Below are 24888 nucleotides of genomic sequence, written 5' to 3'. Positions count from 1 at the left end.
ACATTCAAATGCAACTTCATACACAGGGAAAATAAGAATGTGACCACACATGTTCAGGGAAAGGAATAGGCTCAGGCTTAGAAAAGACCTGAGAATACCTTACATTTACACCTCAGGCTGATCCTTGGACTAGGGAATCCTATGATAACAAAAAATAACAAAAACATAAAAAAAAAAAAAACACAGAAAACCACAGGAATAGGGGTGAATTTCATTTCCACAGGTACCACATTATATCCAAATACCCAGATTTCAGTGAGAAATCGCAAGGCATACAAAGAAACAGGAAGGTATGGCCCATTCAAAGGACAAAAAAGTAAGTTAACAAAACTATTCCTGAAAAAGATCTGATGACAGATCTACTAGACAGACTTTTTTTTTTTAAGATTTTATTTATTTATTTGAGAGAGCTAGAGAGCTAGTGAGAGAGCACAAGTGGGGTGAGGAGCAAAGGGAGAAAGAGGCTCTCCACTGAGCAGGGAGCCTGATGCGGGGCTCAATCCCAGGACTCCGGGATCATAACCTGTGCAGGCAGACACTTAACTGACCGAGCCACCCAGGCGCCCCTCTACTAGACAGATTTTAAAACAAGTATCACATAGATGCTCAAGAACTGAAGGAAGGTGTGGAGAACATCAAGAAAATAATATATGAATAAAATGGAAATACACATTTCCTAGAGTAAGCCGCCAAGGGGTTTAGAAGTGAGGAGGGGTAGAATGGGTGGGTTATTATTTAATGGGTATAAAGTTTCAATTTTACAAGAAAAAAAGAGCTATAAAGATGGATGGTAGTAATGGTTGCACAACACTACAAATGTACTCAATCCCACTGAACTGTACACTTAAAAATCGTTAAGGTGGGGGGCGCCTGGGTGGCTCAGTCGGTTAAGCATCTGCCTTCGGCTCAGGTCACGATCTCAGGGTCCTGGGATGGAGACCCGCATCAGGCTCCTTGCTCAGCAGGGAGTCTGCTTCTCCCTCTCCCTCTGCCCCTCACCCAGCTCATGCTCGCTCTCTCTCTCTCAAATAAATAAAATTTTTTAAAATGGTTAAGATTGTAAACTTTGTTATATGTATGCCACAAAAAAAATATAAAAGAAAAAGATGATTTGGGTATAGTGGTGAACAACTACACAGGATATGAAAGAACTGAGAGAAGTAAAAACAATTATAAGAAGTGTTGCCAGAAATTGTGTTAAATCTCCTTTAATGTTTTTACCTCTTTGTCAAAACGGAAATATTTATTATTGGATTTCATTTTTTTATTAAAAAATAAATGCATGGCAAGGTTGGTGATATAAATATACAAATATTTTTAAGATGATTAGCTATTTATTAGACGAAGGACAGATGAACAGAAGATAAGCAGATAACTAGGTTAGGAAGATCATTTTGTGTTTGATAAGACAGGCTGCAGTATATTTACATACTAAGGAGAAAGCTTCACTAGCGAGAACCGAGTACAAAAAGTACCTGGTGATAGTGACCACTACACAAGGGGAAAGGAAATAGATTTCTACAGGACAGCTCTTCCACTGAGAAAAGTAAAGGGTTGAAGTAATGGACTATTTGGTCTAGGCTGAATAGGAAAGAATACGAACCCACAGAGTAAACAAACAGATTTGGAAAAACATAAAGATAGCAAGGGACTAAGTACACCCAAAAGATTAAGAATTGATATAATGGGATTTTTTTTAAAGCTAGAAAACAAAATATAATTGATGAAATTAATTATTATAGTTAAAAACCCTACCCTTATAAGCTACGTATATTACTTGTCATAAGGTAAGTTTCTATAAAATTTCTGTAAACATAAAATACACAAACCACATTAAAATTTCCCATAATAAGATTCCCCGTAATAAGATTCCCTCATACTTGTTAAATAATGTCATTGTTTCCAGAGAAAAATAATACTCAAATGTGATATTTAGGTCTTTTCTCCTTTTCTTATTACCATTCTTATTTACTGTTTCCTTTACCTTGATCAGCTACTTTTTGTTTTGCTTCTTCTATTCGTTTAAGTTCATGTTGCTTTGCTTCCAAGAGTTGTTTTTCTTCTTTTAAAGGATCATATTTTATTTCTACAGAAAGCATTATAAAGAATATTTAATTACCTTAAGTATAATCATTCTAAAATATATCCTTGAAAATAATCACTAATTCAAAGTCTGCAAAAATTTAGAGTAAAAATCAATCTGAATTTCCAAATGCTAATTTAAATATAAAAGTTACCTCAAAAATTCATCAAAAGTATTTTGAATATAATTATCAAATATAAAGATTTTTCCACCCACAAATAAAAGTACTTTAAGTTATAATGTTTAAAATTGACTTACTAGACGAAGGCACTATGAGTAAATAAATGTCTCCCAGGACAGCTTCAACTGGTTGAGTATACAGGTTTTTCCATGGAATTGTAAGATTAAGATTACCTACATGAATTTTTAGAAAAAGGACAAAAAATATTATTCATTCAACCGCATTTACTGCCAGCCTATTTTCTGTCAGACATTAGAAGAAATAAAGTGACAAGCTGAGTCACTTTACAGAAAGCTATTTTACAACCACAAACAATAAGCCTTTGTTGTGATGATTTGAAATTATGTCTATTAGTACTGTCGGAAAATCTACTAAATGATAGTCTAAAAATTTACAAGTTTCTACTTATGGCAATCTGTACCACAAACATTAGTATTCTTCCACAATTAACCAACTACCCTTGATATTATAACTTTGATTTTCCTAATTCTTACTCTAAATCACTGTATTTATATTACATTTTCAAAAGGTAAACTATAAAATTGAAGGGTGTATTTTTCATATAGAGACTATATATATACATAATATTTATGTATGATTACGATTATAAGTGTATGTATGCACAGATTTCTATGGTAACAAAGACATGGACAAAATTAGAAAATCATTCAAACTAATGAAAATGTTTTACTACAATCTATTAGCAAAGTATTTTTTAAAGCATTAGATTTCTTGAATTAAAATATATCATGTAAGGTATTCATTATACTGATTCTAGTCTTGTGAATTTAGAAAATTTCCATAATAGAGGTGGGGGGGGATTAAAAAAAGAAAATTTCCATAATAGTTTTAAAATATTTTAAAATTTTTTAAAAAGCATGAGTCAATTGATTTAGAAATAGTTACCATAATTGGCAAGGGAATGATTAACACCACAACGGCTGCATTAACTGATTAGTAATTGGGGAAGGGAAAAAAAATCTACACAGATTTATCTCATTACATAACACCAAAATTCCATATTTAAAAAAATCCAAATTGAGAAAAAGATTTCATCTTACAATACCAATCCAGAGAAAAAGAACCAAACTATCTGATTTCTAAAAGACAGATGACTTTCTAAGTTTTAAAATCAGAGAAGATACGACCATTTCAAATTTGAGTACAGTACAAAATATAAGCAGAATGAGCACATTAATTGTGACAAATCTGATACAATTTATAAATGTATCAGACTGCTTATACACATACACATAAAGAATCCAAAAAAGTAAACAAGAAAACAGAGAACAGTGACAAAATAGCATTAAACAATCAAAGAAACACATGTAAAGTTAATAATATATCATTTTCACCAGTAAATCTTGAAACAAAAAAAAATTTTCCTCTCAATATAAAGTACAGACTTTTAGAAAATTTGGAAAATACACAAAAATATAAACAAAGGTAATTCCAAAATATAACTACTTCTAAAATACGTATATATTTATACTTGCCATATATGTACTTTTGCATGCTACATGAAGGAACTTTGAAAGATCAATAACATTACCAACACCCAGTAACAGCAAGGGAAGGGGTGCCTGGGTGGCTCAGTCAGTTGAGCGTCTGACCCTTGGTTTTGGCTCAGATGATGATCTCAAGGTCATAGGATCAAGCCCCACTGTGGGCTCTGCACTCAGCAGGGAGTCGGCTTGAAGATTCTCTCTCTCCCTCTCCTTCTGCTCCTCCCCAACTTGTTCTCTCTCCTCTCTTAATAAATAAAGTCTTAAAAGAAAAAAAAATAGCAAGGGGAAAATATGTTCCTATAAAACTAGCTGTAACGCTATACTGCTCATTTGGAAATGTATACTACTTTCACTCAACAAATTGTGTGACAGGTATTGTACTAAGCGGTGAGAATAAAAATTAAACCGACTTAAGAAACTTACTCTCTAGAAGAAAAAAAATAAATAATGATATAAAAGAATGACAGGTGCTAGGACAGAGGTATGCAAACAACCTCAGAAACTAAGTTTCTGATTCGTCCCTAGCCACACTGCCTGGCTGATGCAGAATTGACTCCTTAGACCATATACCCATGATCAATCAAAATACAGCAGTAACTAGTCAGAAACCTAAGAAACCAAGAGAGTTATGCTATTAAACACATTGGCTCTCAATGAACTCATTTTTAACACCTAACAAGATGTATAATTTTATAGTTTTTTTAAACAAGGGATATATGGACCACATGGTATTTTTAAGTTACACAACTAAGTTCTACCCAGATGAGAACACATGATTTTCAATTACTGCTCAGAAACATTAAAAATATCACATTAAAAAGAGACTAGCATATAATTCTTACTCTACATCCAGCAAGGAGGACATTCAAATAATAAGCACAGCTTACCTATATGGCCAACTTTAACTTTAAATGGTACATCCAGCTGACTCTACAAAAATATCATATATAAAATATTAGTACCTATACAGGCCAACAAAACAGAGGACTATTTTTTTCTTCCCAAAAATTATTTAAAGGGTGAACTTAACGCCTTGTCTTTACCCTCAACACCTATTTAAATTTTAGATACATAACTGTAATATTCTCAAATCCACAAAATTCAGGGAGGCTGATCATTTTTAAATGAATAGGGGGAAAGTTCTACAGTAATACAGACCACCTAAGTTACCCATACCAAAATCATACTGCTTTTACATTGTACGGGGGGAGGGGAGAGGAATTTCACTATCAGTTTGTCCTCACAGGGAGGTTAAAACTCCATTTTGCAGGGGCGCCTGGGTGGCTCAGTCGTTAAGCGTCTGCCTTCGGCTCAGGGCGTGATCCCAGTGTTCTGGGATCGAGCCCCACATCAGGCTCCTACGCTAGGAGCCTGCTTCTTCCTCTCCCACTCCCCCTGCTTGTGTTCCCTCTCTCGCTGGCTGTCTCTCTGTCAAATAAATAAAATCTTTAAAAAAAAAAAATCCTTCCTTAAAAAAAAAAAAAAAAAACTCCATTTTGCAAAAAGTATCCTCAAAAAAATTTCTCCCCATCCAACAGGGAAAAGGACAACTTTTTCAGTAAGAGGTGCTGAGAAAACTCAATATCCACACACAAAAGAATGAAGTTAGACCCCTACCCTATAACCATATATAAAAATTAACTTGAAATGGACATAAGACCTAAACATAAGAACTAAAACTATAAAACCCTTAGAAGAAAATATATGGTAAAATCTTGACATCAGATCTGGGAATGATTTCTTGGATATCATATCAAAGACATAATCAACAAAAGAAAAACATAGATGAAATTTCACCAAGATTAAAAACATTAGTACATCAAAGGATACAGTCGACAGAGGCATAAGGCAACATAAAGAATGGGGGTAAGTTTTGCAAATCATAATCTGATAAGGGAAAATATTAAGAATATTTAAAGAATTACAATTTGAACAAAGACGTGATTTAAAAAATTGGCAATTTTCACTAGACATGTCCAAAGAACATATACAAATGACCAATAAGCACATGATACAATGCTCAATCTCACTAGTTATGAGGGAAATGCTAAGAAAAAAACAAAATGAGACACCACTTTATATCTATTAAGATGGGTATTATCAAAAAACAAAAAATAGTACCTGGCTGGGTCAGTCAGTAGAGCATGTGACTCTTGATCTTGGGGTCATGAATTTGAGCCCAACATTGGGAAGACTATACTTAAATTTTTTTTAAAAAGAACATTAAAAAATAAATGTTAGCAAAGATGTGGAGAAACTGGAAACTACATGTGTTTGTGATGGGAATATAAAATGGTTCAGCCACCATGGAAAACAGAGTGGCAGTTCTTGAAAAGGCTAAACATAAAATTACCATAAAATCCAGCAATTCCACTAATAGGCATTTATCCATGGGGACTGAAAATGGTAACTGAACAGACATGTGTATTGCCAATGTTACAGCAATATTATTCACAAGAGCCAAAAGGCAGAAACAACTCAAGTGTACATCAGTATATGAATGGATAAATAAAACACTGCATATGGATACAGAGGAATATTATGCAGCCATAAAAAGAATACTGTTCTGATACAAACAACATAGACAAACCTTAAAGAAATTATGCTAAGTGAAATATGTTGAACAGAGTATGACAAACATAGCATGGTTCCACTTATATGAGCTACATGGAACAGGCAAATTCAGAGAGTCAGAAAGTAGATTAGAGGTTAACAGGGTCTACATGGAACAGGAATGGGCACTTATTTATTAATGGTTATAGGGTTCCCTCTGACCTAAGGGAAAAGTTACAGAAAAAGATATTGGTTGATAGTCATACAAATTCATACATGTAATTACTATCACTGAATTCTTGGGTAAGAAAAGGCTACCACAGCATTAAAAAAAAAAAAAAACAATTCTTGGAAAGATCAATTAACCATTTAAAATAAAATCACAGAAAAGAATTAGGAATATTTTTAAATGGGGATAATTACACTGTCAAATTCTGCTTTTTAAGGAAATGAAAAGTCCACTTTGTAAAATCCACATTTTGCAAAAATTGTTTTCATAAAGTTTTCTCAAAGCTTGAATAATTTAAGATGACAAAGTAAATCAAGAAGTCTACATAGTTATAAATGCACTGACATTACACATTTTTTTACTCAAAACCTACGAGAGGGGTGCCTGGGGGCTCAGTCAAGTGTCTGACTCTTAATTTCAGCTCAGGTTATGATCTCAGGGTCATGGGACTGAGCCATGCATCAGGCTACACACTCAGCACGGAACCTGCTGGAGATTCTCTCTCCCTCTTCCTCTATCCCTCCACACCTTACACGCTCTAAAATAAACAGAACCTAAGAGGCAAAACAAAAAAACAAAAACCTACCAGAGCATTTTCTTTAATTTCAAGATTCTTCAAGGCCACAGCTCCTAAAAAAGATTTAAAAAATAAAATTAAAATACTAAAATATTTTTCATTTTACAAAGGCATACTTCATCCTTTAAATATTATAAATGAAAGAAAAATTATAATGTGCATAATGGAAAACAAAATAATCTATAATCTTATTAGCTCACCCTCATTCTTCAACTTAGTCTAAGATTGTATGTCTGACCAAAACATCATTTAGTGTATATTTTCACCTCAATGGTTATAGCCCACTGTAATGTAAACAAACATTTTAGTCAGACTTATAAAAATAACAGGACTCTAGTAAAGATGCATAAAATATGAATATACAAAAAAAATGAACTGCATTTAAATATACTTGCAATGAACAAGTGGAAATTTGTAAGATCCAATATCAGTGAGCTTCAAGATACATATATATAAATTTCCCAAACTGAAATGCAAGGAGAAAAATAAAACAAAAAGTAACAATGTCCAAGAATTGTAGGACAACTGTAAAAGCTGTAACATATGTATAAAAGGAATACCAAAAGGAAAAACAGAGAAGAAAAATAAATATTTGAAGTAGTATTGGCTGAGAAATTTCCAAAATTAATGATAAAAACACCAAGCCACAGCTCCAGAAAACTCAGAGAACACAAGGCAGGGAAATAACAAAAAATCTACAACTAAGTATATCATAACCAAACTACAGAAGATCAAAAACAACAACAACAACAACAACAAATTTGAATATGATCCAGAAATACCTCTTCTGGGTATAGAAAAAAAAACAAAAAAAACAACACAGGATATTGAAAAGATTATCTGCACTCCAATGTTTATTGCAGCATTATTCACAATAGCCAAGATATGGAAACAACCTAACTGTCCCTCAACAGATGAAGAGATAAAGATATGATACTGATATAAATGCACACAACGGAAATTATTCAGCCATGAGAAAGAATGAAATCCTGCCATTTGTGACAACACGGATGAACTTCGAGGGCATTATGCTTAGACACAGAAAGAAAATTACTATATAATATCATTTATATGTAAAATCTAAACAGCTTGAACTCTTAGAAACAGGGAGTAGAATCCTGGTTACCAGGGGCTAGGATGTGGGGGAACTGGGGAAATTATGTTAGAAGATACAAAAATGCAACTAGGAGATGATTAAGTGCTGGAGATCAAATGCACACCACAGTGCATTATAATCAACAATACTGTACCATATATTTCAAAGTCGCAAAGACACTATAGATCCTTAATGTTCGCACCACAAAAAAGAAATGATGATTACATGACATGACAGAGGTGCTAGTGAAGCTACCATTGTAATCATCCTGCAATATACAACTGTAGCAAATCAATATGTTGTGCACCTTAAACTTACAAAATGTTATATGGAAATTAGGCCAACAACAGCAAACCTTGAAAAAAGGGTAAGAAAAACACACATATTCCCCAACAGAGGTAGAAGGAATAACTCAATTGAAAAATCCAAAGCAGACTCCAACAGACAAAAGAATGAACTAGCAAACTTGAAAACAGGTCATCTGAAAATGCGGAGTGATGGGGAAAAAAAAAAAAAAAAAGAATAGTGAACAGAGGCAAACAGACTTATGAGACATCTTCAAATGGATCAATATGCACTATGAGAGTCCCAAAAGGAGGAAAGATAGAGGCAGAGAGCTTAGTTGAAGAAGTAACATCCAAAAATTTCCCAAATTTGAGGAAAGATACATGTATATAGAAATCCAAGAATCTAAACCAACAAACATGATCATCAACAACAGTGAATATTAAAAGCAAAAGTGATTTGAGATCTACACAGGACCTTCAAAAAGATTATCAGATTTCTCAGCAGGAACCTTACAGAGAATGATATACTTAGAGTGGTGAAAGAAAAAAAAAAAAAAGTCAACTAAGAACATTATATACAACAAAGTATTATGTCTACTTCAAAAATTAGGAATATTTTAAGATACTCTCAGATAAACAAAAGCTGAGAGTTCATTAACAGTAAATCTGTCTTATAAGAAATCTTAAAGAGAGTCCTTCCAGTTGAAAAGAAAGGATGCTGGGCATGGGGCACCTAGGTGGCTCAGTCAGTTGAGTGTCCGACTCTTGGTTTTGGCTCAGGGCCTGATCTCATGGGTCATGGGATGAGCCCAACACTGGGCTCCGTGCTCAGCGGGGAATCTGCTTGAAGATTCTCTCCCTCTCAAATAAATAATCTTAAAAAAAAAAAAAAAAAAAGATGCTAGGCAGTAACTTGAAGCTATATGAAAATATAAAGTTCTCCAGTAAAGACTAGTGCATGGACAATATGAAAACATTCTTATAATTTTACTTTAACTCAATTTTTGATTCTGTTTTTAAAATTTAAATTTAATTTTTTCATTTAAAAAACAAAAGAACTTAAGAATTATAAGTCTACATTAATAGGTACATAATGTGCAAAAATGTCATCTATTACATCAATAACAAAGTTGGGGAGGCAAGCTGTAAAAAGTAAAGTTACTGTATGGGATTAAAGTTGACATCAGTTTAAGATATATTCTTATACATTAAGGTATTATACGTAATTCCTGTTGAACCACAAAAAAAAAAAATACCTACAGAATATACAAAAAGAAAGTAAGGAAATCAAAATGGATCACTAAAAAAAAAAACTGAACACAAGACAGTAAATTAAAACATGAAACAGTTCTAAGACATGCAGAAAATAATTAACAAAATGAAAATAGTAAGCCTTCCCTATCAGTAATTAAGTGTAAATAGTTCAAGAAAATATGGTGTGTGTACACACACACACACACACAATGAAATATTACTCAGCCATAAAACCGAATGAAATCTTGTCATTTGCAAGACATGGATGGAACTAGGGAGTATTACACTATGCGAAATAAGTCCGTCAGATAAAGACAAATACCATATGATTTCACTCTTATATGGAATTTAAGAAACAAAACAGATGAACACAGGGGTAAAAAATTTAAAAATTTTTTAAAAAGGCAAACCAGGAAACAGACTAGTAACTATAGAGAACCATCTGAGGGTTACTGGAGGGGAGGTGGGCAGGGGGATGGGTTAAATAGGTGATGGGGATAAAGAAGGGCACTTGTGATGAGCACTAGGTGCTGCATGTAAGTGATGAATCATTAAATTCTACACCTAATGCTAGCATTACACGCTATGTGAACTGGAATTTAAATAAAAATTTGACAATAAATAAATGTAAACAGTTTAAATTCCCCATTCGAAAGACATAGGTAGAAGGTATTTAAAACCAAACAAAACATGATGCCCCTACAACTCTAAGAACATACACAGGTTAATATTTAGGTGAAAAAATGGCAAAAGATTTCCCATGCAAGTAACAAGAGACCAAATATGGCTATACATATATTAGACAAAACAGACTAAGTCAAAAGCCATTAGAAGAGATGAAGAGGGACATCATATAATGATAAAAGTGTCAATTCACTAATTATAAACATATCATGTCAATTGTAAACATATATTCACCAAACACCAGAGTGTGCAGTATGAAGTAAACATTGACATATAAGAAGAAACAGCTCTACAATAATGGTAGGAGGCTTCAGCACAGAACTTCAATAATGGATAGAACCACCAGACAGAAGATTAAGAAGGAAACAAACTGAATTTTAAAAGCATACCTGAAACACCTCAACAAGAGCAGAATACACAATTTTCTCAAGTGCTCATGGAACATTCTTCAGGACAGGCCATGTATTAGACAACAACAACAAAAATATGAATTTTAAGAGACTGACATCCTATAAGGTATCCTTTAGAAGACATCACAAGAAAGAGGAAATCACAAAAAAAACTTTAAAACTTAAGAAAAATTAAAATAAAAGCACAACATACCAAAATTCATAGGCTGCAGCAAAGACAGTCCTGGGGAAACTTAGCTATTAAATGTTTACATTAAAAAATAATAACCCAAATTAACACCTTAAATTTGCACCTTAAAGAAATAAAGATTAACTAAGCCCAAAGCTACCAGAAAGAATAATAAAGTTTAGAACAGAGATAATTAAAATAGAGAAGAGAAAACCCAACAGGGAAAACCGATGAGACCAAAAATTGGTTCCTCAAAAATCTTTAGCTAATAAACTAAGAAAAAGAGAGAGAAGAATTAAACAATTAATATCAGGAATATAGGAGGGGATCATGCTACCAATTTTACAGAAAAATAAAAGATTATAAGAGAATACTATGAACAACTGTACATCAACAAATTGGATACCCTAGATGAAATGGATAAATTCCTAGAAAAACATACCCTACTACTAATGAATCCTCAAGAAATGGATAATCTGAACGGATCTGTAAGTAAGGAGATTTACTCACTAATCAAAACACTCCCAAAAACAGAAGTCCAGGACAAGATGATTTCACTGGTAAATTCTACCAAACATTTGAGAACACCAATCCGCCTCAAACTTTTCCAAAAAACTGAAGAGAAGGAAATATTTCCAAACTCAGTCTATGAGGTCAGCATTAATCTGATATCAGAGACAAAGATGCTACAAGGAAATTACAGATCATTATCCCCAATGAATACACAAAAATCCTCAACAAAATATTACCAAACAAAATTCAACAGCACATTAGAAGTATTATACACCATGACCCAATACTATTCCTGGAATGCAAGTATGGTTTAATATAAGAACATCAGTATAATACACCACAATAGCAGAATGGGGGGGGGGGGAACCACATCCCAAGAAAAAGCATTTAAAAAATTTCAATACCCTTTCTTGACAAAAATACTCAACACATTAGAAATCAAAGGAAACAACCTCAATTAATAAATGCCACATATGAAAAACCCACAATGAACATCACATTCAATGATAAAAAATTTTTTCCTCATCAGGAACAAGATGAAGATGCACACTTTTGCCACTTTCCTTCAACATAGTACTGAAAGTCCCAGCCAGAGCAATTAGACAAGAAATAAAAGGCATCCACATTGGAAAGGAAGAAGTAAAATTTTCTCTATTCACAAACAACATAATCTTATATGAAGAAAACCCTAAATTTCCCATCAAAAAAAGCATGTTAGAATAAATGAATTCAACAATGTTGCCAGATACAAAACAAAACACAAAAATCAGTTGTGTTTCTTCCCACTAAGTAGTCCAAAATAAAAATTAACAATTCCATTTAAAATAGCAGGGAAGGGGCGCCTGGGTGGCACAGCGGTTAAGCATCTGCCTTCGGCTCAGGGCGTGACCCCAGCATTATGGGATTGAGCCCCACATCAGGCTCCTCCACTGGGAGCCTGCTTCTTCCTCTTCCACTCCCCCTGCTTGTGTTCCCTCTCTCGCTGGCTGTCTCTATCTCTGTCGAATAAATAAATAAAATCTTTAAAAAAAATAAAATAAAACAAAATAGCAGGGAAAATAATAAAACACTCAAGAATAAACTTAACCAAGAGAGTGAACGACTGGTACCTTCAAACTATAAAACACTGCTGAATGACATTAAAGGCACACATAATCAGGAAGACATCCATACCATGTTCATCGACTGGAACACTTAATATTGTTAAGATGACAATACTACCCAAAGCAAACTACCGACTCAATGCAATCCACATTAAAATCCCAGTATTTCTTGCAGAAATAAAAAAAAAATCCATTTTCAAATTCATGTGGAATCACAAGGGACCCCCCCCCATTGTTAAAACAATCTTTTTAAAAAGGAGGGGGGGAGAAAATGAAGTCTTACTCTTTCTGATTTCAAAACTTAAAAACATAACAATTAAAACAGTGTGGTACCAGTATACAAACACATAGACCAATGGAACAGAACAGAGAGCTCAGAAATAAATTCTCACATATATAGGCAAATGATTTGATAAGGCTGCCAAGATCACTCAATTTGGAAATGTCACCAAAAACTGTTGGAAAATGATAATCACATGCAAGATAAAGCTGGATTGCCATATACCATATCCAAAAATTAACTGAAAGTAGATCAAAGACTCAAATTTCAGATCTAAAACTATAAAAATCTAAGAGGAAAACCTAAGTGAAAAATTCTATGATAGTCAATTTGGCAATGATTTCTTTTGGATGGATATGACACCAAAAAGCACAGGAAACAACAACAAAAAGATAATCTAGGCTTCATCACACTAAAAGCTTTTGTGCATCACAAGACATTATCAACAGTGAAAAGGCAACAGTATTTGCAAATCACGTATCTGATAAAAGGTCAATATCCAGGATATATATATAGAACTCCTACAACTCAATTTAAAAAAATGCAACCCAATTAAAGGATGGCCAAAGACCTTCAAAGACATTTTTCCAAAGAAGAGCTATAAATGGCCATTAACCAATGAGAAGATGTTCAAGAGCACTATCATCAGAGAAATGCAAGTCAAAAAGAATGAGACCGTTACTTCACACCCATGAGGACGGCTACTATGAATAAAACAGAAAATAACAAATGTTTCTGAGAATGTGGAGAAATTAGAACCCTTTTGCACTGAGTGAAAATGTAAAATGGGACATCTGGAAAGTAGGATGACACTTCCTCAAAAAAGTAAAAAGAATTACCCAGCAATTCCACTTGTGGGTATACACCAAAACATTTGAAAGCAGGGACTCAAAGATACACTTGCACACTGATGTTTGCAGGGCCATGATTCACAATAGCCAAAAGGTGGAAGCAACCCACGTGTCTATTCACAGATGAATGGAGAAACAAAATGGGATATATACATAAAATAAATATTGTTCAGCTTTAAAAATGAAATTCTGATATACGTTGTAACAGATGAACCTTGAAGACATCACGCTAATACTACGTGAAATAAGCCAAACATAAAAGGACAAATATATGATACCACTTATAGGAGGTACCTAGTACAAATTCAGAGAGAGAGAAAATAGAATAATGGGTGCCAGTAGCAGAAGGATGGGGATATGCATAGTTATTCCTCAACAGGTACAATATTTCAGTTTTGCAAGATGAAAGGAGTTCTAGGGATGGATGGTGGTGATAGTTGCACAACAATACGGATACGCTTAACGCCTCTGAACTGTACACTTGAAAATAGCTAACATGAAAATAACAACTGACACCATAGAAATGCAGAAGATTCTAAGAGAATGAAAAATTACATGCCAACAAATTGGACAACTGAGAAGAAATCAATAAATTCCTAAAAGCTACAATCTTCCAAATTAAATCAGAAATAGAAAATCTGAATAGACTTATGACTAGTAATGAAATTGAATCAGCAATCACAAACTCCCAACAAGCAAAAATGCAGGACCAGATGGCTTCACAGGTGAATTCTACCAAATATTTAAAGAATTAATAACCTGTTCTCAAACTATTCCAAGAACTGGAGTAGAAGGGAAAACTTCCAAATTCATTCTGCAAGGCCAGCAACACCCTGACACTACAAAGGAAACCACAAGCCAATATTACTGAACACCAATGTAGAAATCCTCAATAAAATATTAGCAAACCAAATCCAACAATACCTTAAAAAAAAAAAATCACTGACCACAATTTGGTTATTCCAGGGATACAAGGGTGGTTTAATATTCAATAAATCCATCATTGTAATACATCACATTAACAAGAGAAGGAATAAAAACCTTATGATGATCTCAGTAAAGGCAGAAAAAAAAAATTTCACAAAATGCAACATCCATTATCAATAACACAAAGCGGATTTGGAGGGAACATACCTCAACATAATAAAGGCCATATATGAAAAACCTGCAGCTAACATCATACTCACTGGTGAAAAACTAAGTTTTTCTTCAAAGATCAGGAACAAGACAAGGATGTCCATGCTCAACACTTTATTCAGCATAATACTGGAACTCTTAACTACAGGAATCAGATAAAGAAATAAAAGGCATTCAAACTAGCAAGAAAGAAGCAAAACTTGCACTACTTGTAGAAGCCCCAATACTGTATACAGAAAACCCTAAAAACTCCGCCAGAACAACTATTAGAACTGATAAATGAATTCATTGAACTTGCAGGACACAAAATTAATATACAGAAATCTATTGCATTTCCATACACTAATAAGAAAGTAACAGAAGGAGAAATTAAGGAAACAATTCCATTTACAATTGCACCGAAAAGAATAAAATACCTAGGAATAAACCTAACCAAAGAGGTGAAAGACCTGTACTCTGAAAACTATAAAACAATGATGAAAGAAACTGAAGATGACACCAACAAATGGAAAAATATTCCATGCTCATGGATTAGAAGAGTATTGTTTTAAAATGTCTTTACAGGGGCGCCTGGGTGGCACCGCGGTTAAGCATCTGCCTTTGGCTCAGGGCGTGATCCCGGCGTTATAGGATCGAGCCCCACACCAGGCTTTTCCGCTATGAGCCTGCTTCTTCCTCTCCCACTCCCCCTGCTTGTGTTCCCTCTCTCGCTGGCTGTCTCTATCTCTGTCGAATAAATAAAATCTTAAAAAAATAAAATAAAATAAAATGTCATTACAAAAAGCAATCAATAGGTTCAATGCAATCCCTATCAAAATACTAACAGCATTTTTAAAGAACTAAAACAAATAATCCTAATATGTGTACAGAACCACAAAAAAAGTCCAAATAGCCAGAGCAACCTTGAGAAAGAAAAAGCTGAGGGTATCACAATCCCAGATTTCAAGATATACTATGAAGTTGTACTCATAAAAACAGTATGGTACTGGCACAAAAACAGACATACAGATCAATGGAACAGAAGAGAGAGCCCAGAAATAAACCGGTGCTTACATGGTCAATTAATTTGTGACAAAGGAAACAAGAATATACATAGAGAGAAGACAGACTCTTCAATAAACAGTGCTGGGGAAAGTGGACAGCTACTGAAAAGGAATGAAAATAGATGGACCACTTTCTTACACCATACTTAAAGATAATTCAAAGTGGATTCAAGACCTAAATGTAAGACCTGAAACCATAAAACTCCTGGAAGAAATCACGGGCAGTATTTTCTTTGACATCACCATAAAAACATTGTTCTAGATACATGTCCTAAGGTAAGGAAAACAAAAGGAAACCATCCACAAAATAAAAAGGCCAACTACAGAATGCGAAAGATATTTTCAAATGATTTATCTGACAAAGAGTTATTACCCAAAATATATGAAGAATGTATACAAGGCAACACCAAAAAAAACAAAAACAAAAACAACCTAATAATCCGATTAAAATCGCAGAAAACCTGAAGAGACATTTTTTCCAAAGACGACATACCGATGGCCAACATGAAAAGATGCTCAACATCACTCATCATCAGGGAAATACGAATCAAAACTACAATGAGATATCTCACCTCCTACCTGCCAGAAAGGTTAGAATCAAAAACACAAGAGTGGGGGCGCCTGGGTGGCACAACGGTTAAGCGTCTGCCTTCGGCTCAGGGCATGATCCTGGCATTATGGGATCGAGCCCCACATCAGGCTCCTCCGCTATGAGCCTGCTTCTTCCTCTCCCACTCCCCCTGCTTGTGTTCCCTCTCTCGCTGGCTGTCTCTATCTCTGTCAAATAAATAAATAAAATCTTTAAAAAAAAAAAAAAAAACACAAGAGGGACGCCTGGGTGGCTCAGCTGGCTAAGCATCTGCCTTCAGCTCAGGTCATGATCCCCAGAGTCCTGGGATCAAGCCCCATGTCAGGCCCCCTGCTCAGCAGGGAGTCTGCTTCTCCCTCTCCCCCGGCTCATGCTCTCTCTCTCTTGCTCTCTCACACACTCTTGCAAATATATAAAATCAAATATATATGTCATTTTATATATACATATACATATATATGTGTACACACACACACGACAAGAATAACAAGTGCTGGTGAGGATGTGGAGAAAAACGAACCCTCCTACACTGTTAGTAGGGATGTAAATTGGTACACCCACTAAGGAAAACAGTATGGAGGTTCATCAAAAAATTAAAAATAGAAATACCATATGATCCAGTAATTCTACCACTGGGTATTTAACCCCCCCACAAAAAAAGAAAAAAACCCAAAACACTAATTCAAAAAGATGTATGCACCTCTACATTTATCGCATTACTTACAATAGCTAACATGTGGAAGCAACCCAAGTGTCCACCAATAGAGGAATGGATATATACACCCCCACCCATACACACACAAACATACACAGAATATTACTCAGCCATATAAAAGAATGAGACCTTGCCATTTGCGACAATATGGATGGACCGAGAGGATATCATGCTAAGTGAAACAGATCAGAGGGAGACGATACCATGATGTCACTTACATGTGGAATCTAAGAAACAAAAAGCAGACTATTAAATACAGAGAACAAATTGGTGGCTGCCAGAGGAAAGGTAGGTGTGGGGGGGGGGTAGGCAAAATAGGTGAAGGCAATTAAGTACAAAATTCCAGTTATAAAATTAAAAAGTCACAGAAATGAAAAGTACAGCACAGGGAATATAGGCAATAATGTTGCAGAAATGTTGTTTGGTGACAGATGCTGACTACACTGAGGGTGAGCACCGGGTAATGTACAGAATTGCTCAATCAATACGCTACACACCTAAAAGTGAAAATATTGTTAAGATGATTAATATTATGTTGTATTTTACCACAATTTTTTAAGTGGTGATGTAAGAAAGAAATACTTTCTCAGATAAACAAAAACTGATGGAATTTGTTGCTAGACCTCCCTTGCAAGAAACGTTAAAAGCTTTCACAGAGAAGGAAAACAATATAGGTCAGAAACTCAGCTATACGAGAGCATTAGAAAAGGAATAAAGGTAAAATCAAGCCTTTTATTTGCCTCATTATTAATGATCTAATAGAACACTATTCAAAATAATAGCAACAGTGCACTGGTAAATACGGCTTATGGATAGGTAAAATTACTGACAGCAACGTTATAAAGAGCAAAAGGAATGGAATGAATACTCTTTCTAATGTACTTCCACTATGAAGCAATATGGTTTTGATTGGACTTAGTTTTAAATGCATACTGTAATTCCAAGGAACCCTCCAAAAAATTAAAGAAGTATAACTGATATGTTAGAAGAGGAGAAAAAACAAAATTATAGAAAATACTCAATTAAAACCAGAAGAGGCAGAAAAGGGGGAAGATTTTAAAAAGCAAAGACACACATGCAAGAAATAGAAAAGAACTACAAATACAATAGATATCCATTAACCTAACTATATCAATAATCAGTTCAAATATAAATGGTCTGAATATACCAATTAACGACAAAACTTGACACGCTGGATAAAACAAAACCCAACAATAAGATGTCTGCAAGAAACCCACTCTAAATATAAAGGCATAGACAAACTAAAAATAAAGAGATCTAATTAAAACTTATAGAACATTTCTTACAACAATAGCAGAATACATATTCTGCTCACACAGAACATTCACCACAGTAAACCAAACTTTGGACCGTAAAACATATATTAACAAATTTAAGGGAATGAAAGTCATACAAAATCTGCTTTCAGGCTACAGTGGAATTAAACCAGAAATCTGAAACAAAAAGAAAGCTAGAAACTCCCAAAATATCTGAAGATTTAATAAATGTTAATTTAAAATAACAGGCCAAAGAAGTCATCTCAAAAGAAACCATAAAGTATCTTGAATCAAATGAAAATGCAGTTTTCAAAATTGGACATGCAGCAAAAGCAAGGCTTAGAAAGAAATTTACCATTGAATGCATATATTAGAAAAGAAGAAAAGGGGCACCTTGGTGGCTCAGTTGTTTGAGGAACCAACTCCTGATTTCGTCTCTGGTTGTGATCTCAGAGTCATGAAACGGAGCCCCAAGTCCAGCTCCGTGCTCAGCGCGGAGTCTGCTTGGGATTCTCTCTCTCCCCCCGCCCCTTCCCCTGCTCACACTCACACTGTTCTCTCTTGTGCATGCATGCACTCACACTCTCTCTAAATAAAATATTTTTTAAAAAAGCAAAAAAGATCTAAAATCAATAATCTAAGCTTCCACCTTAGGAATCTAGAAAAAGTGCAAATTAAGTTCTAAGTAACCAGAAGAAAAGAAATAAGAATTAGAGCAGAAATCAATGAAATTCAGTAGAGAAAAATCAAGAGAAAAACCAATGAAAGCAAAATATGGTTCTCTGAAAAGATCAATAAAATGGGTGACTCTCTAGCCAGATTAGCTAAGAAAGAAAAAAACACAAATTACTAATATCACAAATGAAAGGAAGGGCCTTCATTACTGATCCAGTAGACAATAAAGGATAATAAAGGAATACAAACATGTTCACAAGTTACAACAATTCCTTTAAACATATATTTCAGCAAAACTCACAAAGAAAAAATATATAATTAGGCTTGTATCTATTAAAGATATTGATTCAATAATTAATAATCTTTCAAAACTGAAAGCATAATACCCAGATGGGTTTCACTAACATTCTACCAAACATTTAAGGAAAAAAATGATACTAAGCCCCTACAATTTCTTCTAGGAAACAGAGGATAGGGAACACTTCCTAACTCATTTATGAAGGTCAGCATTACCCAAACCAGATAAATATGTTGCAAAGGGGGAAAAAAAAGAAAAAAGCTACAGACCACTACTTCTCAGCGAACATAGATGCAAGAGATGCAAAAATCCTCAACAAAATATAAAATTGAATCCAACAATATGTCAGAATAAGTATATACCAAGACCAAGTGGGATTTAGTCCAGGTATGAAAGGCTCATTCAACATTCAAAAAATCAATTAATGTAATACATTACATCAACAGGCTGAAGAAGAGAATCTTATGATATCAATAGACACAGAAAAACCATTTTAAAAACCCAACACACATTCTTGAAGGAAAAAAAAACCAACTTTCAGCAAACCAGGAATAGAGGTACATATGGTAGAACAAAAGCAAAACAAACAAAAAAAAAAATCAGAAAATTGGATGCCTCTGGATATGGGGCAAAAAAAACTTTTGAGTGTGATGGATACTTCTGTTAACGTTGATCATGATGACTGTTTCTCAAGAGGATATATACATCAAAATTAATCAAACTGTAGACTTTAAGTATGTGCATTTTACCATGTCAATTATTATTTCAATAAAGCTATTAATGCATAATTAGTAGTACAATCTAGATTGTAGGTATATGGACTGTAAAATCTTGAAACATTCTGTATGTCTGAACACTTTTCATAATAAAACATTCCCTTTCAGCTCTAATGTTCTATGAAAGTTTCTCAAAATGTAAAGGTAAAAATATTTAAGAAATTAGAACTGGCAATTACCACTAGACTTAAACAAAAATTTGTTTGGCTCCCCCAGCATATTCCTGTCACAGGACTCCTTCCAATCAGGAATTGTGCCCTGAGAGGAAGGAGTTAAGATTGCAGAGTAGTGGGGGGACCCTGGGCTTGCCTGTCCCTCGAACACAGCTAGATCGGCATTATGTCATTTTGAACAACTAGGAAATTGATTTGAAGATTAAGAAAACAGTCTGCACAATTAGAGGGAGAGAATGTGGTGGCTGCGAGGCTTATCTTAATAAACAAATCAAAGCACACCTAGTTAAAGGCTCAAACACTCCCCACTGCAAGCAAAGACGAGAACTCCGCAGAGGACTGACCTGTGGGAAAAGGCAGCCAAAACAGAACAGCAGAGTGCACATGGCATACAACAGAAAACACTTCCTGAAGCACCAGGCCCTGGACAGTGTATGACCCCTTTCTAATACAGCATTACTCTGAGGAGCAGGAAACATAACAAGCTTTCATAACATGCAAAAGACAGAAATTTAGCCAAAATGACAAGATGGACGAACTCTCCCCAAAAGAAAGAGCAAGAAGAAATCACAGCCTAGGACTTGGTCAAAACAGATAGAAGCAATACATCCAAATAAGAATTTAGAGTAACAGTCATAAAAATACTAGCCAAGCTTGAAAAAAGCATAGAGGACACCAGAGAAAACCTTGCTGCAGAAACAGAAGACCTAAAAACTAGTCAGGCCAAAATAAAAAATGCTATACCCGAGATGCAAAACCGACTGGATGGAATCACAGTGAGGATGGAAGAAGCAAAGAAGCAAATAGGTGATATAGAAGATAAAATTATGGAAAATAATGAAGCTGAAAACAAAAGGGAAAGAAATTGTGCCCGAATCTTCATTTTCCTACAGAACCACTGGTATACTGGGGGTATGCAACAGGTGGCCACTGAACATTAAAGTCTACTATAAAGAGAAAACTGGCAACATTTCAAAAACAAAATATGCTAGTTAAAAAACAAACAAAACAAAAGCAAGAAATCCAAGTTTCCAATGTTCCATAACAATGTCGGGTATAACAGCCACCACCAAAAACAAAACAAAACACAAAAACAAAACACGGAAAATTTATGAGTTTTTAATTTTAAAGAAAACGAGAGAAAGAGATGTAAGACAATAGAAGGAGCTATTAAGTACAAGTATTCTTTGCATTGCAAATGATAATTGTATCACACTGCTTCTGCTTCTGAATTTCTAATACTTTTGCCCCGAAAGTGCTCTAAAAATGCACCTAGCTGTGCATCACAATCCTGTGTCATTGTTTAAAAAAAAAAAAAAAAAAAAAGGATTTTTGTGTACTACTTGACATAAATGAATTATAATCTCTGGACACCAGTTCAGAAATCTGTATCTGTAACAAGCACATATGGCTGATTCTGATGCAGCCTAGCTCTTGAAGAAAACATGATTCTAGATTGCTTAGAAAAGTTGGGAGATGAATCTCAGAACTGTCTATGAAGTACTACTACCTCCCTAAGTAGATGACATATAAAAAGGGTGGAGAATTATAAACAGCAGTGCATAAGAAGTATACGAACATCAAAATCCACCACTAGTGTGAGATAAAGTTCAATTCCTCTATCTCCCTCACAAAAATAGATTTTTGCTGCACTCACCCCACTTCCTGTAGGGCCCACTACTGTAGCACTGTTTGGCTACATTATAATTACATAGATTTTTGGAAATTCTTCATTCATATATAACAATGTTTCCAAGGAAAAATGGATTCTAATTTCCAAAACAAGTGTCTCAAACAAATTTTCAGAGCACTTCCATTAGGTTTGAAAACATCTGTGTAACTCCTGAATACTAATTAACACCATTAATATGCTAACAGTGAAATTGTTACAGACACCTAGCAAAAACATACATTTAAAACCAAAAGGACCTTCTGACATTAGACCATAAAATATTAGGTCTTTAACAATTTTCTCATGCACCATCTAGTCTCTATTATTGAAATTTTCAAATATTATTAAGTTTATCAAAATTACTGCTTTTTAAATTCTCAAATGATTTTTAAACACTAAAAACTATTAAAGCTTCACTTATCAATATATAACCAACTTCTACACATAAAACACTGATATATTGTTTTAAAAATTTCATAAACACCAAAGTTGAAGGGTTCATACTCCCTGATTTCAAGACTTACTATAAAGCTAGTTATGAAGACAAGTGTAATATTGCTGAAAGAATGGACACACATATTATCAAAACAGATTACAATCCAAAAATAAACCCATACAATATAAAGTCCAATTTTTTACAAAAGTGCAAAAATAATTCAATGGAGAAAGGATATTCCTTTCAGGAAATGGTGCAACAACTGGACATTCGCATCCACATGCGAACAAATGAACAGCAACTTTCAACTTAAACCACACCTTATACAAAAATGGATCAGAAATCTAAATATAAAATATAAAATTATAAAACTTCTACAAGAAAACAAAGGAGAAAACATTTGTGACTTTAGGGAAGGCAGATTTCATAGAAACCCCAAAACATGACTCATGAAAAGTTTCTGCTAAAGTGGACTTCAGCAAAATTTAAAACTTTTGCTTTGCAAAAGACAGACTTGGAAGAGAATGGAGGAAAATATTTTCAAATCATATTTCTGACAAAGGACTCATACCCATAACATGTAAAGAACTTTCAACATTTAACAATAAGAAAATACTTTGGTAAAGAGTTTGGCAGTTCCTTTGTAAAAAGTCAGCGTTACCATATGATTCAGCAATTCTACCCCTAGGCATACACCCAAGAAAATTTTTAAGAATAACTTAAATGACCATCACCTGACGAATGAACAAAATGTGATCTATTCATACAATGGAACATTAGTCATAAAAAGAAATAATGATACATGCTATAAGACAAAGCTCAAAAAAAAATTTTTTTAAGTGAAAAAAGCCAGAAACAAAAGGCCACCTACATTGCATGATTACATTTAAATGAAATGTCCAGAACTGGCGAATCTACAGAGACATAAAGTAGATTAATAGTTGCTTGAGGTGGGGTTTGGGGGATCAGAATTTGAGAGTGACTGCTAATGCTTATGGGTATGAGGTTTACCTGGGGGTGTTGAATATATTCTGGAACTAGTGGTGATAGTTGCACAATTTTGTGACTACATGAAAAAACATTTAATTGTACATTTTAGAAGGGTAAATTCAAGAGGAAAAGTACAGCAGACGGAATGCAGTAAATACTGTGATAATGTTGTAAGGCGACAGATGGTGACAACATTTATCATGGTGAGCATTTCATAACCTTTAGAATTGAATTCACTTTTATACACCTTAAACTAATACAACACTGTATGTCAACTACATTAATAAAAAACATTTTTAAAAGGGTGAACTTAATGGTATGTAAATTAAATCTCAATAGAAAAAGGGAAAAAAGCCAATTTAAAATAAGATTTGAACAGACACTTCACCAGTGGAAGTATACAAACAGTAAAGAACATGAAAAGATGCTCAGCATCTTTAATCATTAAGGGTATGCAAATTAAAACCACAATACTTTAGCACTACATACCTATTAGAATGGCTTAAAAAAAGTTTAAATGACAACACTAAATGCTAGGGAAGCTGTAGAACAACTATACACTCATACAAGCTGGTGAGACCGCAAAATCGTACAGCCGCTTTGAAAAGCGGCTCCACAGTTTCACAGAAATTAAATATTCATTTACCATAAGACCATGCGATCCCACTCTTAGGTATTAACCCAAGGGAAATAAAAATTTATGTTCACACAAAAATCTGTACGTGAATGTTTATTAGCAGCTCTACTCATAATGGCCAGGAAGGGAGGCCAGCAGACACATAAATGTAATACATCCATTCAAAAAATACCACTCAAAATTATAGGAATGAAATACTGATGCATGCAACACATGGGTGACTCTCAAATTCATTTTACATAAGAAATGGAGTGAAATTAAGTAAAAGCAGTCAGACCCCCCAAAAGCTATCTACCATATAATTCCATTTATATGGCACTCTCTAGAAAAGAAAACTGTAAGGATGAAAACAGATCACTGGTTGCCAGGAGATATGGGGCTGGAAACGGTGGACTGAAAAGGGGCAGCAGAGGGAACTGGTGTGCTGATGGAACTTTTTGGTATCACGACTGTGATAGGGGATACATTCCTTGTCATCATCCTTGTCAAGAAAGACAACCGTACATCACAAAAGTGAATTTTACTGTATACAAATTTTAAATATTCAACCATAATCACACCCTACACAAACCTCGGCCTTGAATGCAGAAGCAACCTTCCACTACAGATCAAAGCACACTACAAAATGTTTTCCAGGCTTCCTTCTGAGTTGTGTGAAGACAAACTGTGTTATTTTTACTCTGCAAGTGAGA

At 34.4% G+C, this 24888-nt stretch overlaps 1 protein-coding gene across 4 annotated transcripts in view; it reads right to left on the bottom strand.

The window, feature by feature from the left end:
* The window catches only part of VPS13A (vacuolar protein sorting 13 homolog A), a 242767-nt gene that overhangs the window by 216323 nt on the left and 1556 nt on the right, over positions 1-24888 (bottom strand). For all 4 annotated transcript variants that reach the window (XR_008956869.1, XM_026518814.4, XM_026518816.4 and 1 more), the window contains exons 2-5: positions 7141-7184; positions 4660-4702; positions 2342-2437; positions 1985-2086 (exon numbers count right to left, since the gene is read on the bottom strand). Coding sequence is in view for 3 of the 4 variants with exons in the window: in XM_026518814.4 (XP_026374599.1) it covers positions 1985-2086; positions 2342-2437; positions 4660-4702; positions 7141-7184 (285 nt within the window). In the remaining variant the exon portion in view is untranslated. The remainder of the gene's footprint in view (positions 1-1984; positions 2087-2341; positions 2438-4659; positions 4703-7140; positions 7185-24888) is intronic.

The sequence above is a fragment of the Ursus arctos genome, unplaced genomic scaffold (assembly GCF_023065955.2).
Source record: "Ursus arctos isolate Adak ecotype North America unplaced genomic scaffold, UrsArc2.0 scaffold_33, whole genome shotgun sequence".
Classification (NCBI taxonomy): domain Eukaryota; kingdom Metazoa; phylum Chordata; class Mammalia; order Carnivora; family Ursidae; genus Ursus; species Ursus arctos.
Note: the sequence above shows the minus strand (reverse complement) of the source record. Positions and strands in the feature narration are given on the sequence as shown.